The sequence below is a fragment of the Protomyctophum parallelum genome (assembly GCF_964188405.1).
Source record: "Protomyctophum parallelum genome assembly, chromosome: 11".
Classification (NCBI taxonomy): Eukaryota; Metazoa; Chordata; class Actinopteri; order Myctophiformes; family Myctophidae; genus Protomyctophum; species Protomyctophum parallelum.
The window spans coordinates 16,946,370-16,967,891 of NC_139707.1; the positions used below are offsets into that span (position 1 = coordinate 16,946,370).

The 21,522-nt window shown below is 45.5% G+C and overlaps 1 protein-coding gene across 1 annotated transcript in view; it reads right to left on the reverse strand.

Moving 5' to 3' along the window:
* Positions 1-247: 247 nt before the first annotated feature.
* The window catches only part of anos1 (anosmin 1), a 41,911-nt gene continuing 20,636 nt past the window's right edge, over positions 248-21,522 (reverse strand). The window contains exons 3-14 of the mRNA XM_083776361.1: positions 19,285-19,347; positions 18,731-18,953; positions 14,278-14,465; positions 13,460-13,589; positions 8,859-9,064; positions 7,122-7,266; positions 6,808-6,954; positions 4,545-4,633; positions 3,216-3,387; positions 2,831-3,045; positions 1,979-2,120; positions 248-1,396 (exon numbers count right to left, since the gene is read on the reverse strand). Coding sequence (XP_083632487.1) covers positions 1,338-1,396; positions 1,979-2,120; positions 2,831-3,045; positions 3,216-3,387; positions 4,545-4,633; positions 6,808-6,954; positions 7,122-7,266; positions 8,859-9,064; positions 13,460-13,589; positions 14,278-14,465; positions 18,731-18,953; positions 19,285-19,347 — 1,779 coding nt within the window. The 3' untranslated portion in view covers positions 248-1,337. The remainder of the gene's footprint in view (positions 1,397-1,978; positions 2,121-2,830; positions 3,046-3,215; positions 3,388-4,544; positions 4,634-6,807; positions 6,955-7,121; positions 7,267-8,858; positions 9,065-13,459; positions 13,590-14,277; positions 14,466-18,730; positions 18,954-19,284; positions 19,348-21,522) is intronic.

Below are 21,522 nucleotides of genomic sequence, written 5' to 3' on the forward strand. Positions count from 1 at the left end.
AACCTTTGTTATGGTACATTCACTCTAGCTTGTAAGTTAGATGGCCTGTTTATTTGGACTAGTGGAGTGCATGTCTCAGGCTCCGGGACCCATCAGTGAATATGCTGTGTTGGGAGTCTGGCATTCTGTTACTTAAGCCAAAATAAGCAACAGCAACTGCCAAGTATTCCAATGCTGGGAAGAGAAGCATGTCTATTGACTGCTCACAGTAGGCTACTCTCAATTAAACAACATGGCAAAGGAAGGAATAGGTTAAGGATTATTTTATTACTTAGCAGTTTGTACAGATTCTACCATGGAAAAATAACATGTAACATAAGACTGTATTTACAATTCAATTTTTACAAAATGTCTTTACAAGATTTTTTGCCAGTTCAAAAAATTCTAGACTAAAACACACAAAACATACACATTCACACACATCCAAATCAAACATTGTAATACACACATAAATAAATATAGACATTCACTGACTGTTCCACGACAAATATTTCTACAGCCAAGAACATATACAATTCATCATTTCCACACGTTATAATTTCATTATTAAACATTACATATTATTCCCCATATAAGTTCTTTGTTAATCTGTTAATGAAATATTGGTAAAATATTCAAAAGAGGTAACACAGACATTATTTCATGCCAACAGAACGCTAACGTTTGTCATGCAAAACCATTACAAGCATTCAATTTGAAGCTAGTAATTCATTTACAGTTCAAAAATCAAATGTACTTCTACATGCAACATACTATGAGAAATATTCTGGGTTAGACTACAATTGTTTTAGTTACATTATTCAGTCAGTACATACTGTATGCCTAAGCGCCTTATTAACAGGTACATTAAAAATAAATAGATGAATTTACTTAGACATTCCATTTTTGATGAAAAAAAGAAGATTGTTTTACAATTCTATGGCATTTCCCTCCATTTGTGTTCAAGTGTCTTCAATCAAGTTGCCAATAAAAACATTAAAAAAAAAGAAATCATGTCCTGGACTGAACTGAAATTGCTAATGTCCTGTTGCCATGTAAACGTTTGATGAATTGGTGAAGTACATACAAAACGAGCGCAGAAAACGAGTCCTACAGTTTGCATTTGACTATTCAAACCAGCAACCAATCTGATGACGTTGGTCAAGAGAAGGGCTAAGAAATAAAAGCATTATGTGCTCTGGAGACTGGAGACGAAGGTTCCATATGAGAGAAGTGGGGGTGGGTGGGGGGTCAGTTCATGGTCTGTTGTGCAGTGTATTCCATTTATTTCCACACTGTATTCCTTCCCTGGTAGACAGGAGAAAGGAGCCATTGGTTGGGCTCCCCGTGGGGTCTGCTCAGTGTCTCTCTACCGATGACTTCTGATGATGAGAGTGGTGCTGTCTGAGTCTAGGTCCTGCATCAAACACAAGATCAAACAACAACCATTGAAACCATGCTAACACTAGACACATCCATCTTATTCAGCCATGTCATTGGACGGTGGCAATCACATGGTCACAGCTTGCAGTTATAGTTAACTGTAGAACTATAGTCATCGGTTTGGCACTGTGAATATATGGTTACGTTTAGACATGGGTTAATAAGATTCGGTACAGTTAGTATGGTTACATATAGACATGGGTTAATAAGATTCGGTACAGTTAGTATGGTTACATATAGACATGGGTTAATAAGGTTAGGTACAGTTAGTATGGTTACATATAGACATGGGTTAATAAGGTTAGGTACAGTTAGTATGGTTACATATAGACATGGGTTAATAAGGTTAGATACTGTTAATATGGTTACGTTTAGGCATGGGTTTGGTTTTGATTGATTGAATTTATTGTTGGATGGGATTTCTTTACCAATTCCGTCCGATGGCAGAATATCCACTAAGAATGAACCCAGTCAAGTGAAAACTATTGAGTACATTCCAAGAGATATGGACCGCGGTAACTGTGACAACAGCAGACAATGGCGGCTTGGTACTTACGATGCTGAAGTACAGGTAGGACGCTAGGAGTCTGGAAGGTCTTAACAGTTGCAGGACCCTCCCCTCCACTTGTTATGACCTGCACCTCCAGTCTATAGTAGGTGGCGGGCCGCAGGTTGGACACCACAAGCAAGTTATGATCCTAGAAGAGAACAGCAGGAAATCAGCAATCAGCCCAACACAATATGATTCAGAATTTGACTGAATTTGAATGAGCACTGCTACATAAACCGGGGGAGTATGAACAGTTCTCTCTTTGCACAAACCATAGACAAAAACAAAGATTGTTTTTTTTTGTTTTAGTTTTTTCTTCTATTTTTTGTCTTTTTTGCTGCCAGCCTGATAAAGTGTGCAGTGGGTGGTTTTATTCATAGATGAGCTCGGCAGGCTGGGAGGTGCAGACAGCCGGAACGTGTTGTTGATAGAGCAGATTATGTAGAATAGGGGGTTTATTTTTTATTTTCAGAGAGCTCACTCGGGATGAAAGAGGAAGGAGGGGAGATAGATTAAAAGGTAGAAGGAGGAGAACTTATTTCGGAACACAACGCCCCTCCATCAGATCTATCTATCTGTCTGTCTGTCTGTCTGTCTGTCCGCACGCCACTGCTTATCACAAGATTCATGCAAAGAGGCTACACCAGTATCACCCTCACAACTGACAGATCCTGCATAATGAAAGGCTTAAGATAGCACCTCTCTTCCTCCAGTACAGGACAGCATTCATTCACCATTCAGTTCAAACGCGGCAGCCTAAGCAATTTCCACTGTACTACGTCCAAAAAGCATACAAGCTGCAACATTCTGATACAGCCAATGCTGCACAGTGATTACAGAAATGGGAATTAAACTTACTGGGGGCAGGATTTGGGACTGGGAGATTATGCTGTTGGGGAGGCTATTTTGCCGGCTCTCGGTGGTCACCTCAGCCCATGTAACCTGAAAGCCAGTGATTCGCTGGTGGGGAGCCACCCTGGACACACGCCATAGGAAGTTACCAGTGATGTTCCCCTCGCTGATGGAGAATGAAGCAGTCAGATTCTCTGGCTTGGCCAGCACCTTAGGAAGCCCTGAAGAGAAAGGTGTGCAGGGGAGAATTAATTCATCATTCATATATACAGCATGGTGTGTGAAGGCGTGCAAGGTCACACGTAGTGACATTTATTTACCATCCCTATGTGAGCTCAGGCAAGGTCTTCGCTCGGTGGCTACGGTATGGTGACTGAATGCCAACACTCACCTCCCTCCCCTGGGCAGGGGATGTGTTTGTGAGTCTTGCTGCGGATGGTGGCGCAGGACGGCGTGAGGAAGGTGGTGCTCTCGTCCTTGGAGCGTCTCTTGGACTTGAGCATGTGAACGGTGACTTTGTACTTGCAGGAAAACAGCAGGCCGGCGAGGTTGATGTAGTTCTCCTGAGCCAAGAAACACATTATTCAGCCTTGATGACTTTGACATGTCACCCAGGTCAGGTCCCATGGAGCTTCAGAGATAATTAAATACACAGAGAGCCAGGAAGGCTCACATTCCCTCTTATAGGCCTAAGGAACATGCCCCACATTACAGGGCCACTTTGAACACTCACATGGTAGGGGTTAAGCCGCTATTCTTCCATTCAAACTGCAATACAAATGATGATTTCTTTTTTATGGCTTCCAAATGTAGCACAAACACAAGAGGAACTTAATAAAGATGATGGAACCAAAGTGGATTCATGTGTAATCATTTGAAATGAGAATGCCATGGAAATCCATGTTAATGAATTCTGTGCAATTCTAATACTCATTTCAGACTTTAATCATCTATTGATCTAAATAAAAATGCCTTTCTCATCTCTTTTCTTGGAAACAAAAAAGAAATCCTGCTGAGTGGTGGATTTAGATCTTGCATTTGTAATAAAGCGGTTCAACATTAATGGGCCATCCCAAGAGAAGGGGTGTGTGTGTGTGTATTCTCTGATATGAAACAGCTCTGATTAAAAGTGAATGAGGCGCCATGCTCTCACACAGGGGTCTATAAGCAAAGGGCTGGAATGCTTCCCAGTGATCTATAGAAAAAGGATGTATATTTCCTAGCAACCGGAGAGCTGGTTCCTTAAGAATGCATTGATTGCCAGGCCTCTGCCATCCTGTATCAGACTGAGCCCAACCAGCCAACCCTCCCCAACCCCCTGAACCTCTCCCAACCCCCAAACGTAAAAAAGAAAGCCCCCCCATGCAACAAGCAGCATGGCCGGGGCCGTTGGAGGTGAATGGTCACCCATTCCCGGAAACATTGTTTAAGTAAATGCGTTTTATTGGCCAACACACCACATGTCTGACCACACGACTGAGTCATAACATCCAAAATAACAGCCAGCGATTTGCGCCGTGCAAAACCAACACGACAGGGATTCAGACTCCCAACTGGACATGTTTTCTTTAGAGGAGCTGCTCTCGAAGCATTAGACAAAAGGTTATAGGCACGTGCTTTGCATAGCACTATAAGCTTGCACGCCGAGCTGTGGGTCTCAGCACTGTGCTCTGCGAGATGTCTCTCAACCGGACAGTCTGAAGCATTCTTAGGGACTAACCTGTGTGACAGACTTCTCAGGTCCCCGCGTCTCATTGTGGCTGCAGTACTCTGGCATCCATTGGACATGGTAGCGACTCACCAGGGGATCTGAGGCAATGGGGGGAGGAAGAGACAAACGAGAATGTCATTCAAAAGGAACCGCATGGCAGAAACATACTACAAAGCGCCCATTGAACATAAATCAGATATGATATAAAACTCGGCCTAGATGAAAAATGCATGATGGTATCTCACAAATCACAACACCGCTCTGCGTGAGATCTGTTCATTTCATCGCTTTCATCGCAGATGATCCGGATAACTTATCTGCCTCCAAAAACATGACTGCATTTCCGTCTCGCAGTGGTTCTTCTTAATCCAAGCATTAGACTATCAGCTGCAGTATGACTTTCCTTTTCCCTAACGTTTTCTGCCTTTTATCAACCGAGAGGCCATTACACAGCCAAAACATTCCTCGCCACAACTGCTTAGGGCTTTCGCAACCTCATCAGCGGAGCGCCCATGAAGCTTGCTGGGATGCCAGGTTCGATCCCCGGTTTGTAGCTGCAGCTTTCATTTCATTAGCGTACAGTAGCGCCTCATTGGCTAATCAGCTGTGTGTTTATCCTCCCCTCACCCACATCTCATTCTACTGGATTTATTATTCATTCTCCTGTGTCACATGGATGTGCAACGCCTCTCCGATTAATAATTGAGTTATGCTGCGTTAGCCCCTTGGCGTGGGCCCGTTTGCGGTGGGGAGATAAAAGGGGTCCTTTGAAGGCTTAGACACAGATCTGGCACTCAGAGCCCCTGAGCTTTTTGGAAGCAGAAGAGAGGAATTACAGGGAAGCGGGAAATTGGAGAAAAATAAACAAGATATGCGTGGCTGGGTCTGACAGGGGTGTGGGGGGCGGGGGGTGCTATGTAAAACAAGAATCGGTACATGGAAATCAGGTAGAGAACAGAGTCCCGGCAATGGTCGATAAATCATGCCTGGGAGCTGGCTTTAGAAGTGCCGCCACTGCCGGACTGCTGTCTATTGTCTTGCGTGCAAGATAGACAGTGATATATCATCTATGTCAGTGTACAGTAAAGCTCTCCTACATCTGGCGGAGGCACTCAGACAAACCAGGTCCTGGTCCAGATCTGCTTGAAGCCACGTTGTTCTGATCAGTACCAAATAAGACAATGAGTAAAGGAATTTAAATGTGGCTTGGTTAAACGGTTGCTTTTCTGTGCTGCAGAAACATGCAGGGATTTCTGTATTCCAAGCCATCTGTGTGTGTGTGTGTGTGTGTGTGTGTGTGGGGGGGGGGGGGGGGGGGGGTCTTCCATTAGCCCAGCGATAAGCATTTATACCGCCTGTTGGGGGTCTAGGAACAAGCCACAGCAAAAGGAGCTGGACCAGGATTAACTCCTCTCTACAACTCTGTGGTTCTGCTTGACCCAGTCACCATCACTCAGCTCTCTGAGTCCTGGCCAGGTCTGCTCACTGTTCTCGGCCAACATACCGTAGTCTCACTCAAACTCTTTCTCATTCACCTCCTTCCATTTCTCACTCCCTCTGTCTCTCTGTCTCTCTATCTCTCTCTCCTCCGGTGTGATTCAGCAGTGGGTCTCTGCAGCTCCAGCACCAGGCCTCTCTCCTTTAGCCAGCCCGCTGCATTCTTGACTCTGGGATGTGGAGCTTGGCTTGGGCGATGACATATATTAGTAACATAACATAGACCAGTGAATGGAACTTGACAGGTTACCCTTGGAGCGCGCCTTTCAAGGTTTCCATATTTCCACTCTGGTATTAACGGAGAGAGGCTGGGGAATGGATGCTGCTGGGACAGACATTCCTATAGGCTTTAACCCCTCTTGGGCGCTACCCGTGACTGTTTCTGGGAGCTGGTGACGTCAGGTCTTGTAAAACAAAGTGGATTGTTTCAAACAGCAATGCGAAGGTGAGGATCTATTAAATACAGCTGTCAATAAATCCCATCACACGGCTGCTGGCTCCCTGTGTTTATTGTTCTTTACTAAACAAGAGGCTCGGGTCTAACAGCCCATGTGCAGGTTTACGCTCACTTGCCCAGCACTCACATTACCCACTTCCCACAAAGACACACTGTTTCATTTAGTTCTTCTATGCCATCCAGTACCAGCTTCACAAAATCAACCTTGAGAGTCCCTCCTATCACAGAATTGATTAGGGCATAGAAGAGTCAACGTGATTAATGAGCATAATTAGTTACTAATTGCAGTCTAAGTAAACCCATGCAGTACATGCATACCTCCGCGGTTCTTCCAGTAGACGCGGACCTGCAGTTGGCCATCCTGGTAGAAGGGTGTGCCCACCTCAAGCGGTCCAGAGGGGCGTTTAGCCAAGGTGGAACTAATGGGATTAATCTCCTCTTTCTTCAACTTGCTCAGTGATTTGACTGGAAAAGAGAAGAGGGATATGTTTACCGTTGTAGCTAGCATGTTAACAGAAGCACAGTCATTTCTTTCTGTAAATCTCATTCGCATTTCAGAAATGTATGTGAATATTATAATATTGCAAAGTCAGAGACTGATGGACCAAACATTAACCATCTGTAGTCTTCACCTGAATCGTCATTTTGAGCCGTACTGAATTGGAGAGAAGCCTTGGAACTCTTCAGGCGCACCTGTCCCCAGTAGGCCACGGCCTGCAGCTCCACGGTGTACGTGCTGTTTGCCTGCAGCCCCTCCAGATCCACCCAGCTCTGAGCCTGCAACAACAGAAAACAGACGTGTCTCACTCGGTGACAGCGGGGAACGGCGCACTGTCACGACCATCGTTTAGAGCCCAGTCGCTGTCCCGTCAGTAAGCCTAGTTCAACCCAAGCCCGGCCCACGGCGGGTCCCTGCCGGGCCTGTGGGAAAGCCTGGTTTATTGGAAACACATGTGGAGCTGAGGAAAGCATCATGGTGAGGAGATAGCCTTCAGGGCCTCCTCGCTGTGTGTTTGACTTCTAGCATTCCTCCATCAGCATGAGCTTGATGAGTCCTACTTATTGACTATGGTTGTTTTGACATTCCGCTGCCAGCGGGCCGCTTTCAAAGCCCCGAGGTGCCAAAGTGGAAACCAGTAGTACATGTGTCAATAGGTGTTTGGTGTCTCCCACCTCTATGTCCACCGTGCCACATCTGCTACGGATTTCAATAAACTAATTCAGAGAAGACTCTGTAGACTTTACCGTCTAGACAATAGACCTTTCTGCTCAGGTTTGATGACATGCTCTTCACAGAGATACACAGAGGAGTCTGCTATCAGTTAGCACCTCTCTGCATATATAATCAGTCAGTATTTTCTCAAATTGAGGTATTTTGACATGTGCACTACTTTCATCAGCACTACTAGTATATGTTCCCAGTAATAGTCGGAAGACAGAATGTGTTTTATAGGATACACGCACTCATGATAGAGCCATATCTGTCCATCTATGGGAACACAACTTACAAACAGAATTTTCATGTCTGCTGGGGACTAGATTATATTTATGCACGAAGATATTCATGTTTCATGGGCATGAATAACCAGTACACTTTGAAGCTATTCAGATCTGTCTAATATGCTTATGCCTTAATTAGAATCTTCCAGCCTGGTCCCAGGAGACGTGTAGCCCAGTTTGGGAATAGCCATATTACACAAGCAGAAACAGTGAGAAAGTCTCTGGAATACTTCCCAACTGTTTGGGTAACACATATCTAAATAATAGAAATTCTGACAATAAACCCTTAGATATCCAAACAACACAGGGCTACAATTAGATTTATATAACTGTAAGTGAGCCTCAAATTAAATTATGTTGTGTTTTCTTTGAAAGTTAACCACACGCTATACTGGGATTGTAATCAGTTGTTTGAGGAAATGCAGCGATGACTAGGGCACTGTGTGGACCCTTGAAAGAGTGATAGCCCTATGCGTTTATGTAATAAAATGCAACTGCCTTTCCATGTTTATGGTTTTCTCATCGTGAGCCTGTGGTACATATTTACTGTGATGTGTTGAAGCTGTGTGTAAGGGGGCGGGGTGGTTGATGAGATGGGCTTGGACACGTCCCAGTGTTCCTAGAGAGAGAGAGACAGAGAGAGAGAGACGGAGAGAGAGAGAGACAGAGAGAGAGAGAGAGACAGAGGGGGAGAGAGAGAGACAGAGGGGGAGAGAGAGAGACAGAGAGAGAGAGAGAGACAGAGGGGGAGAGAGAGAGACAGAGGGGGAGAGAGAGAGGGGGAGAGAGAGAGACGGAGAGAGAGAGAGGGGGAGAGAGAGAGACAGAGAGAGAAGCACAGGGCTAAGGGCCACGGGGGGGAGGATCACCTCGTTGGTGGTCTTCCTCCTCTTCTTCTTGGACGGCACCATAGACTTGCCAGGCACCGTCCAGCTCCAGAACACTTTGTAGTGATGAATGGGGATGTCGGGCTCGCCCGGCAGGGTCCAGTTGAGCCGTACCGTCACCAGGCCTTCGTCGCCCAGCGTCATGTTGGTGACACGCAGGCTGACAGGACTGGGCGGGGCCGACGGGTCTGAGGACATAGCAACATGCAACAACAATCAACACACAACACACACTCGGTCATCATCGCAGAAACAGCTGTGGCCCCTTTTGTAAGCAGAACTTAAGACATGGAGACAGGCTGTCTCTTGTGGCATGACAAATACTATTAGGACCCTGGCTGGATTTGCAAGTCAAATGCATCAGAGGCCTGTGTGTGCACCTTTCATTGCTTTGCACTGCAGCTGTGTGTGTGTGTGTGTGTGTGTGTGTGTGTGTGTGTGTGTGTGTGTGTGTGTGTGTGTGTGTGTGTGTGTGTGTGTGTGTGTGTGTGTGTGCGTGCGTGCGTGCGTGCGTGCGAGTTGGGAGGGGGCTTATGATGGTGGTGTGCAAAGTAATTAGTCCTCCATTGACAATGTGTCATGAGGTGTTATGACAGGTGTCATGTCACGTCCATGACAGCGTTTGGCAGCGCAGAGAGCACAGGTCAGAGGTTAACAAACACATGCTGCTCACTTCAGCTCCACATTCACATTCCATTACTCTCTAGTAGTCATACTACTACTAACTTATACAATGAGTGTGTGACGTGCGTATGTACTGTGTGTGTGTGTGTGTGTGTGTGTGTGTGTGTGTGTGTGCGTGTGTGTGTGTGTGTGAGTGAGAGAGAGAGAGAGAGTGTGTGTGTGTGTGTGTGTGTGTGTGTGTGTGTGTGTGTGTGTGTGTGTGTGTGTGTGTGTGTGTGTGTGTGTGTGCGTGCACGTGCGTGTGTATAAAGTAGGTTGTGAACCCCTCCAGATGGACATGTTACCCAGCCTGCAGAGGGCTGCCAGGTACAGTGCTGATGTCAGCCTGGCGTGTGAAGAGAGGCAGAGCCACATGCCAGACTCCGGGGAATAGACCCCCTAATGACAAAATTGCCTGATTTATACTCCTTCATATGACGGTGCCCTATGAAAGAAAAACGGCAGATCTACAAGCTCAGAACATGTCGCGATGCAACGTGTCGTAAGCTTGCCTATCTTCTATAAATCAGGCCAAAGCCATCGAAGCCACATAGTTAGCTGCTCTGTCTCCCGTGCCTTCTCCCACCTGTAACACATTTAATCTGGTCCAAAAACACAATTGGACGCGGTGGTTTCACCGTCCCAGCTGATGCTGGCAGCGCAAGATAAATAAGCGGACAGGTTCTTTTGCAAATTGCCCTAACAAAGTTCGGTGCTGGCGCAAAATTGCTATCAGATGATAATTTATGTCTGTGCTATGTAAATAACGATGGCATGGCTGACTGGTGACGAGCTCATCAAACCCATGACAGCTCCCATCAATCTATCAACGTTGTGCCACTGATTGGACTGATTGGGGGATCGGTTTCCCTCCCCGAAGCAGAATCTTGTTCCACCTGGTGTCTGGCGATGTCAGACAGCCCTCCAGAACACTCAGGGGAACACATGTATGACTTCAGATTGACAGGGTAGGTCGCCGACGTGCACACCAAATGCGCCGATGCTTTTTTAGACCACACAATTGGTACGTACTGGCATGTGCTACAGCTATCTTAGTTGAATCTGTGTTGATTTAATAACCTTAGAAATGGGTCCAGAAGAGGCTGAATTAACACCCAGCTGTACTCTTGCAATTTGCCTTCTGATGTGCCCATGTGTGTTTGTATATGTGTATATATATTTGTATATATTTTTTTCCCTAATGAATAACTGACTGTATTGTGTATGTGCTGCTCGCCCTTTCCTTTCCTTTTTTTCTTTTTCATTTTTCTTGCCTGTTTTATTGTGTTGTGCTTTTAATGTATACCTTTCTAGTTTGTCTCACTTTATCTGTATACATTTACGATTCATCTTTATATAAAAGAATCAATAAAAAATATTACTTAAAAAAACCTGATTCTGCCGTGTGAATGTGCATTAAATATCACAAAAGAAAACACACTGTTTGATGTGTTGAGTGTTGATACCAGAATCAGCAACAATAACAACTGTTTACTCCTTTCTTATTATTTTTTACTCTTTTTAAACTTTAGATGTATCTCTATAGAGCGTCGCAGTCCTGCCCCCTACCAGGGCCCATAGACATTTCAAAAAGTATTTATTTAAAGACCTTTCAAGCCTCGTACAAAGCCAACTGGAGTTGTGACAAATCATGACAACAAACACAATTTTTCGGGCCGAACAAATGATTAGAAAGAAGAAGAAAACGGCAGGTTACAACCCTTTTTTTTCTTTGTAATTATTTATTTGGTCCAAAATATTGTGTTTGTTGTCATGATTTGTCACAACTTGAGTTGGCTTTGTACGACGCTTATAAGGTCTTTAAATAAATACGTTTTGAAATGTCTATGGGAAAAATGCATTGAGAATTATTTCCTGGGCCTGGTGACGCTCTATACTCCTATGTGGAACTGACCTGTTTTTTATTGCGGAACTTCTGTGACAACTGAATTTTCCTCATGGGATCAATAAAGGTATGTCTGTCTATCTGTTTTTCTATCTATAAATGCATTGTATCTCTCGAACCGACCAACTAATTTACTCAAAACCTGGTGTGTGTATCACCCAGGATGGCATGATCCATTTAAGTGACGTGCCGAGTGGGAAGTCGGTCAGATCGTCAGTTGTCCGAAATATATACAGTATACATCCAGAAACTCTGCGTCTGTCTGTCTATCTGCCTTTTATGCCCATATATGGAGATCCCTGATATCATCAATATGGCATCCTAGTACTGATGTAGACTAATATGATAATGGATAACGGAGGGACATACTTTCACAATGGGCATCTCCTTAGACTAGAGCTTGTCTATCTAATCAGACAAACACCAAAAGCCTGATTCATGTAATCTTGTAATAACTAAACTACAATCTCAAAGCGTTTCGACGGTATCTCACCGCTGTACGACGAAGTATATAAATTAAGCATGAATTTAGAGAGGCATTGTTATGGCAAATTTATATTTAGTTGCGCAAGCTCACAATGTGTCACACTGCGATGCGTTGTGAGCTTGTAGATCGGCTATTTTTATTTTTTAAGACAAGATGTGCAACCAAGTATGAATCCGGCTTGAGCCATTTCATCTCAATGCAACTGAACCAGTAGGCACACGGCTCTGCCTGTACTTGTCAAACAAACACACATCTGATGTGGATCGGTCGGAAAACCCAGACGCAATATTACATTCATAAACCTGTAATCCCTGGGAACCACACCACAATCAGCCAGAGCTTTAACGAATGCCATCTGCAGCTAGCTATTTAGTGTCATTCAACATGGAACATGGAGGGCAGTCAAGGAGTTCTAGTAGCGCCGCTGCACTGCCACCAGAGCTCGGTACCGCTAATCTGCAGCAAAGATCTCAAATAGGCTACGTTACCTCATTTCTGCTGGAAGCCATACAATTTGAAACCTGCAATATCCTGACTAATTCAGACATATTACAGTTTATGTGACCATAAAGAGGGGGGAACCCCCTCCTTTGATCTGGTTGCAAACACAGGAAAGCAATGTTCTGAGTGCGCACCCGGCTCTTTCTCCTGATGTTTAATGATGTTCAACTTGGCGACGGCGTGAAGAGAAGTGCTTTAGTTATGATGCCCTGTCAAATTCAGAGATGTTAACCTCTTAAGACCTATTAAACCGGGCTCATAGTCATCCATCAAGGGGTTTCTGAACAGCTCCCACCTGGATCAGACTGTTGAACAAGGACTGACCACCGCCTGGCATCAGATTGGCCATGAATTTTAAGTTTGTCCTTGTGTTACTAGTCCATACCCGTTAGGGTTTCAAAACAGCCAAAGTAACACACACGCAGGTACATGCGCACCAACACGCTGTGCAGTGAGTAAAACAGTGGCTATGTATTGAAATTAGCTTAAATACTCCGGTATTAGCAACGTTTTGCTATCGCCTGGTTGATTGGGACATATAGCGATTTCACTTATACATTAATGCATTTATGTCATGTTTACATATGCCATACATTTAAGTGAAATATAGCCTGATATTACCAGATTGCTACTGTGGGTTCAGAACATTTTAGATAAAAAATAATCGTTTTTTCTGCTCTGGTCAACGATTAGACTGATCATGATGACTCAACCTTTGCAGCGGTGCGTCACCTTTATGAAGAGATGCATGAATGAGGCCCAATAGATATGTTTGCATGCATGTACGCACAGTTGAACTGACTAAATTAGGCATCACTGAACCAAATGCTCCACCTGTTGCAAGGTCTTAACTGTAACAAATGGAGGGCATAGGGTGTTAAACAGGAACTTACACTCAATGCAAGGCCACACACAGTCCCACACAGACACTCGCCCTCACACACACACACACACACACACACACACACACACACACACACACACAGAGACAAATGCACACATAGACAAATGCACACCGGAACAGACCTCTGGAGGAGCGGAAGTGTTTGCTGGGGGCGGTGAAGCCTCGGGTCCCGTGGACGTTGACTGCAGCCACTCTGAACTGGTACCATCTGCTGGGTCTGATGTCAGCCAGTTGGACACGTTCCTCCGCGGTCTGAGGGACAGATGGGGAAAGTGCAAGCCACGGGGGTCAGGGTTGACGCAGGGTCACAGCTCCCATGTGATTTTTACCGCCACATCAGTCATCTATGTGTTTCTCTTCGCCAAAAACTTTCAAAGACATCGCGACTGTGAGGAATGTGCAACCGTGTGCAACAATCTGTCATCGCTGCGCAGCACGTTGGCAGCTGTAGCATGTGGCATGCTGTCGCACGTGAAGCCAAGGTTTCCAGGGATGACGGAGACGGCCCAAAACTAAAATCTACGTGTCTGGCCAAAACACGTTTTGATATGTACACGGTAACACCCTGAGAGTTACTTTAACCACTTTTAACCTGCCGTACCTGGTCCCAGTTGAAACATTTATAGTTGGCTATTTTCACTATTTGTTATATGGCAAACTATATAGGACTTAAGTGATTACCTCTGAGAGTGTAGAAAACAACGTGGCAAACACAGATTTCCTAGTGTAACAATGTGACATGTGTGTTTGTGTGTTTGTGTGTGTGTGTGTGTGTGTGTGTGTGTGTGTGTGTGTGTGTGTGTGTGTGTGTGTGTGTGTGTGTGTGTGTGTGTGTGCGTGCGTGTGTGTGTGCGTGCGCGTGTGTGCGTGCATGTGTGTGTGTGTGCGTGTGCGTGTGTGTGTGTGTGTGTGTGTGTGTGTGTGTGCGCAGTGCACTTACCTGTGCCACATTTTGCCACTCGGTGGCGTCGTCCTCGCTGGGATGGATGCCGTAGTTCCAGCGTCGTTGCACCGCATAGAGGACGGGCTCAACGGAGATGTTGAACTTGGACGACCAGCGAATCTCCAGCTGCCCCGAGGAGGGCTGCTCCGAAAAGATCAGGTCCTTCCTCGGCTTCAGAGGGACACCTACAGACACACACGGACAGGCAGGTAGGAACGATGACATGTGTTTGAGAGATTTGACATCACCACCACTGGGAACATTTTATACGTCAGCTCCATGCCTTTCTTCGCCCTGCCAACAGACTCAGGAGATAAATATTACAACAACCACAGACGTTAACAATGAGACATGACATCACTACACGTTGTGGGTCAGTAGCGTGGTCTTTCTGCTGTGACAGATTGAGATGTTCTCTGGCTACGGAGATTCTGTTTTAGCAGCTGTGTTTCCTAGTGATGATATAGATAGTTAGCATCTAGGTATGACAGATGGAGCTCAAACCCTGTCTTCTGTTCTCTCTCTCTCTCTCTCCCTCTCCTTCTCTTTTGGTCTTTATTTTTCTCTCCATTTACTTCCTCTCACATGCATGATGCAAGCATTCAAAATGCGCATGTGCATTGTGCATATAGACAAGCATACACATGCTTGCACATTTCATTTGCATCATTGTTTCTCGCACTCAACCCAGTTCAAACTCCCTCTATGAAGCCATGTGCAATAAATTAGAGATTTATTAAGTGCAGGAATGAACCAAGTGTGCAGCCAGAGCAGATTAAGTCTCTCTGCTGGATTTATTACAGTTGAGACGTAGTGAGTTGTTGATTGAGCGGCGGGCACAGTGATAATGAGATGGAGATTGGAAAAGTGACTTTAGAAGTACAGGAGAAGGCCAAATAAATCCCTTCACTTCTCGATAAATCACCTAGCACTTGAGTCCATTATGCGGGACCTCTGTCAGCGTCGAAGCGGGCCCACGCTGCTCTGCATTCATAAGCAGCATAAACATGGGATCAAGGCTACCTCTGCGTGTCAGCGAGCGTCATAATGAGAAGTGTGTTTCGCATGCAGGGCTTTTGATCTGGTGGTTATAGCTCAATTCCCGCAATTGCACGTGTAATGTAAAAGTGATTGATTGATTGAAGCTCATAAACTCCTGGAAGACAGGGCAGGCGTCCATTTGCCACACGCATATGGAGTCAGTGTTCTGTTTTGTACCACAGATAACAGCTCTGTGCACATCATCAACAGCTGGGGGTCATTGTGCTGTGGTTTCACAGCTCCACTTTGTGTGTGTGTGTGTGTGTGTGTGTGTGTGTGTGTGTGTGTGTGTGTGTGTGTCTGTGTGTGTGTGTGTGTGTGTGCGCGTGCACTGCATGCATATGCAAGCATGCACACGTGTGACTGCGAGAGACAGAGAAAGAGAGAGTTGCAGAGAGAGTGTGTGTCACATCTCCTGTGCAATGTGGAATTCTAACAGCACCACAGCATTCCTATACTCCCTCTGGCTTTACTCATCTTCCCACAAAGACACCCAAGCACCCCTGCAAAGCACACACTACTATACCACACACACGCTCCCTCCTTTCATCCACAGCATGCGTGTGCGTGCGTGCGTGAGGGTAACCCCACGGGTCCTCTGTCTGGCTCTTCTTTCCAAAGACAACTATTAGTCCAGGTTCCATCCAAGAATCATACAGAGTTGGTTTTTTTCTCACTGGCCACATGCTCGCTCCACGCTCTCCAAATCCTGATGTAACTCCAGGCTGAATTATGATCAAGCGAGCAGCGTCCATTCATGTCTTACTCACCCCAACAATTAGACTCTTAGATTATAATTCTCAATACTCACGCACATACTATTGTAATGACGGCTCTAATTACGGGGGTTTAGGGAAAATCACTCTCTAATCAATGTAGGAGAACGATTTCCCAACAATGCTCTCTCTCTCTCTCAAGGGATGGATGGAGTGCAACAGCTTCCTATAAACCAGCGATGGCTGACAGACCAACTAACTGATAGACTTGTTCTGACAACGTGGAGATCTTGAAACTCTCACTGTAACTGACAGCACATTTGTTTCATCATGCCATCCACACATCTAACATACACATTACACGCACACCCCCACCCCCAACCGATAGACTAACCCCGACTCCTTCCTGTCTGTCTCCGCAGCGCAGCGTGGTGCTTGCACAGTGCTTTTGATTACTGAGCAGGCATTACAAGTGGGGATCCATCACACGCTCAATGATATGTCTTCTAAGCGATGGAGGTTATTTGACCGCAAAACACAGAGCAAGACAAATAACAAAAGGGAAGAGAGATACTATGCGCAGGACGAGAACGGAGAATGGACATGTGTGTTATTCACGAGGGTCTTTCTTCCACTGAACAAACTGTAAACTGACTCTTGATAAATACATTTATATTCTATTCCGCAAACCCGTCAGTTCTTCTCCAGCCATCTTTGATGTGCTCGTACATACTTTATTTGAGGCACATTGCTGCTGACGTATCTCTGAAAAGAACTTGGAGAATACTGAGATTGGCATGTGATAGCACTTGGCTCTATTATTGATGTATTAAGAAGAAGCTCCTCTTCAGTATGTATAGAACAAAAGCCCAGTAGGGGGGGGGGGGGGCTTCTCTGATGATGAAATGGTGATGGTGATGAAAAACTGAGAACACGAAGAGCCCAGCTCGACTCTGCTATTCTTGCGTAGGGGACATGCACGTACGCTGGGGACTTTCAACTGCACGCATGCACATATGCACAGCCTTCCTTCCATGTGTCCGTACAAACACAGCCAGGAACACACAAATACAACAAATACACACACATACGCACAGAGACACACAAACACACAGGCGTTCGCGCGCGTGTGTGTGCGCGCGTGCGTGTGTGTGTGTGTGTGTGTGTGTGTGTGTGTGTGTGTGTGTGTGTGTGTGTGCACGCACATCTGAGAGTGATCTCAGCAGGGGAAACGCTCCATTTCGCCCCACTCGTGTTGACTAATGGCTTCCAGCATTATGGATCATCATCCCGAAGACTAAATACACACTTGCACACACAGAAACAATTACACTCTCCAAACCATGAGCATGTAATTAGACCTTTAACACTGAAGACTAGGACAGACTTGCACTGGACTGCTAAATGGAATTACGTGTAAATCTAGCACCAACAGCGATCAATCACCAACTCAAGAGTTTGGACCGACTCAGTGGTTTGATCTGAAGGTAAGGTGAATGGTGTTCCATTGACTAGATCTCCGTATTGAACTTTTCAAGGCAACGCAGCCTTTCATCTTCCTCCGTCAATGCGCCGCTCATCTTACCGACGGTGACGTCGATGCGGAATGGCCTCCACATTTCACTCAAAACATAATATAAATAATAACGCACTCTCTTGGGGGCACTCAATACACTCTCACATGCAAACATGCGCACGTGTGCAGACACTCGCACTGTCGCACATATACATACAGTGGAATGTCACTGCAGCATTTCAACACTGAATTCAGAGTCTCATCTTCCACCAAACGCAGAGTTCCACCTCTTCCTCTGCTTTGTTATGGCCCAAGGCTAGCAGCCAATGTGTGGTGTTATTATATACAAAAGCTCAGATTTTGCAGAAGCTATAAGTCCTCTCTCACACGGCTTCGCGCCCTCAGAACATCAGGCTGCCTTGGGCACTGCTATTAAATCATTTTACAACAGCAAGAGGTTGCTGGGTACATCTGTGACTGTGAAACCCTCAAGCTTATCCAGCATAACATGACACCATCGATGTATGATAATTTACAGCAGACACAGCAAGACCGCTCTTTGGCTGAGGGTAAAAATGGAAGTGAGTTCAAGTAAAAGATGAGGGTTTACAAATCTTTTGCATTTATATAGACACACAAAAACAAAATCTATAACTGACCACATGGCTACATTTGTTACTTTAGTTCCCTCTGGAACTAAAGGCTAAATCATATTGTATTGAATCTGCAAATAATTCACATTTTTATGGCAATACTTTTCCAATGCATTTCAATGAATATATCAAGCACGGCTTAGTTCAGTAGTTCCCAAACTTTTCAGGTCGAGATGCAAGAGGGAGATTAGACGTTTGCGAGGTACCCAAACTAGTGAAAATAGCAGATCTACAAGCACATAACGCGTCACTTTGCGCCACGTTGCAAGCTTGTAGATCAGCTATGTTAACTACTTTCTCAATTAGCATTCTTTCTATTTATGGAAATTGACTTTGATTGATTAGTTCGTCTGTTTTAAAATGTATAAAAATCTTTTGATATATATATTAATTTTAATGTAGGAAAATACATTTTTGATTTTTACTCGATTTGTGACAATTTATCTGTGACCCACAAATGTGTCCCGAACCACTGTTTGGGACACAGTGGCTTAGCTAACTAACTTAGGCTGGGCAGTGTTTACCTTTGTAGAGGTTCTTAGGCAGCTGGCAGGTGTGACCGCAGCCGTTGGAGCAGCACTTTTTGACAGCCGAACACTCTGCGTCCTCTTCACAGCTCTCCACACAGGCTGCAGCAAAGCCGCTGGCCTTCTCTGGGGCGGGGCAGTCGCCCTGCTTCACCCCCTCCACCGACTTCAGGAACTCACAGCTTGTCAGACACTCGTAGTGCTTCTTGGGAAATAGGGGCTGAGGGCAGTGAGGAGAGGAGGAGCACAGAGGGAAATAAATCTGTCAGATTACTTTTTACATCCAGACTGCTGGGCCTCAGGAAGGCTGGTCTGTGAGCTAACAGGGATTGCCCTGTTTACATTTCAGCGTGTGACTCATTGGTGTAGCGAGTAAGTTACACAGATTTGATTGAACCTTACACAGTGCCATTATTGTACAGAAAAAATAGGCCTGCTTCACACTCCTCTCAATGTTTTTCAAAACGTTTTAGTTTTCTTACTCGAGAGCCTTACACGCTTGAGTCTGGGGGTAAAGCCATGGCATTGGGGGCGGTTGGTTTGTGACATACCTCGCATAAATCCTGGCACTGATTTTCCTTCAGGTCCCAGGATTCCTTGCAGGGCTCCAGGCACTGTGAAAAGGAGAAGGGTGTCAGTTCTTCAAAGAGCGCTACCACATCAAAGCGTATGCTGTTTAGAGATGGTGTTGTCTGACAGGCAGCTTGCTCAGGCACTTCCCCTGCACCTTCACCACAATAACCCGTCGCACCTCTTTGTTACAGATGCCCCGCATACCTTAAAGGAACATAAACAATCCCCTACAAAAGCGGGCGCGGGCCAAAGGGGTTGTTCCTTATAAGCAGAGGAAAGCCAACCGTCAGCTTGACTCTGGAAGTCCATTTGATGCTGGGGTTTTGTCTGGCACCGGCCTTGACGAAATTCTATCTTCAATGCATCAACACTACTTACCCCTTGTAACCCCCCACCCACCCACCCCCATGCCCCCCTCCTCGTGTCTGGACTTGATACAGATTCACCTTTCCCTGTGCCATGTCGAATAGAGAATGCTTAATAGATGATACACCCAGTTAAATGTTCTTGGGATTCCCTTTTGAAACACGTGGAACTTATTTACTGGATGTTTGGCACAGGCACAGGATGAAAGAAAAAGCCCCTCGCAGTGGTTGTATAGCTCAAAGTCATTTAGCTGAAGTTAACGGATGAGAAAATTGAAAATGAAAAATGAAAATATACCAACACGGTCAAATTCCTCTCTCTGTTAAACACAACAGCTCGCCCTCAGCAAATCGAATTCAGTACAACAAAATGGAATTTAACATGAAAGTTCATGCATGTCCAAAAGAATCAGGCAAATGCCACCATCATTAAGGGCATGTTCGCATGGGCTTGAAAGGCCCGCAGGGCTTGAGCGCTGCTCCCACTGCTGGCCGCTGTGAGAGAGCCGGTGCAAAATGAGAGAGAAGGGAGCTCCAGCTCCCACACCGAAACCACCACTGGGCTGCTTCTGTGTAGAACTGGGACTGGCCCAAACCACACTAACCAGGAACCTGCCAAAGTCACTCATTCAACCCCTATTCAATTTAGACCCCTTGCACCAGATACAGTAGAGAGGCAGAGACTCAGCCGCTAGCTAACTTTCAACAAATTCCACCACGTTCCTCACTCGTCGGGGAAAGTCCACATATGTCGGTCAACGATGGTGGTGGTGGGAGGGCTTTGTCGTTGACAGAGTAGTAGATATGTGGTGCTAAAAGGAGTTGAGGGTTTTCTGAGGTGAGCCTTTGGCCACAAAACCTTCTGCAACGCCTCGTTTCAAACTTCTGAAAACTGCATATCAGAAAAGTAATTTAATGTTATGTAAAGGTACTGTACTCTGACTGCACAGTACAGTATGTACCCATGTCTCAGAGGCGCAGGCATGTAATAGAATGTACTAAATGCAACTTCGATGTAAGAAATGACACATCACAGTCATGGAGAGCCAAGTCTGCGTTTATGGGTCTTTAATTAGCTCATTAGTGCCGCTCTGTCGTTATTTTGCCATTGACAGTGAAAAGTTTATTTGCTTTTTATGGAGAGCGGAGGAGGGCCACGTGACGAAGCGTAAACCTGGCTTCTGGAGGAGCGTAGTAGCAATCAGGACTCAACGCTTTTTCCTGCCAGTACTCAATTACAAGCTATGCCCCGTCTCTCCATTACCCATTGCGCTTGCCTGGTCTCGTCTAGGCTCCTGAAGGAGCGCTGTCTGGCCGCTCAAGTGTTAAACGGCAGGCTCTAGAGTTAAGAGTAGGCGGTGGGGCTGCTATTTGTTTAATTACTTCATGGGGATATATATCTCTCCATTGATATGAAGCGGAGTGCCAGAGTGAACATTGGACACCTCGCAGGAAAAGCCACTGAATTACGACAGCCGAGTGTTCCAAAAAAAAACTACTGCAAGATCGACGGCAGAGATCAGGTAAAAACCACTTAAATAGTTTCAAGAAAGCTAAAGATGACATATGAGGAAAACCGTTAGGTTCATAAAGTGCCTCACACTCCATGGGGTCTTTGCAATGACGCTTGGGTCTGTTGAGAGTAATAACGTGACCTTATGAGATCCTTATCTCTGGCCGAGGTTAAGTCCACTGAGGTTACAGCCTGAGGCGGTCGCTAGGCAGCTGTAGCAGCACCCAGCCTCATGCAGGAGCCGCATGCTATAGCTAGGACAATAAGGTGTTGAGGCAATGACTTGTGCTCCACCGGAGTGTCTGCAGGAAATTCAGCCAGCAGACGCACATGCTAAA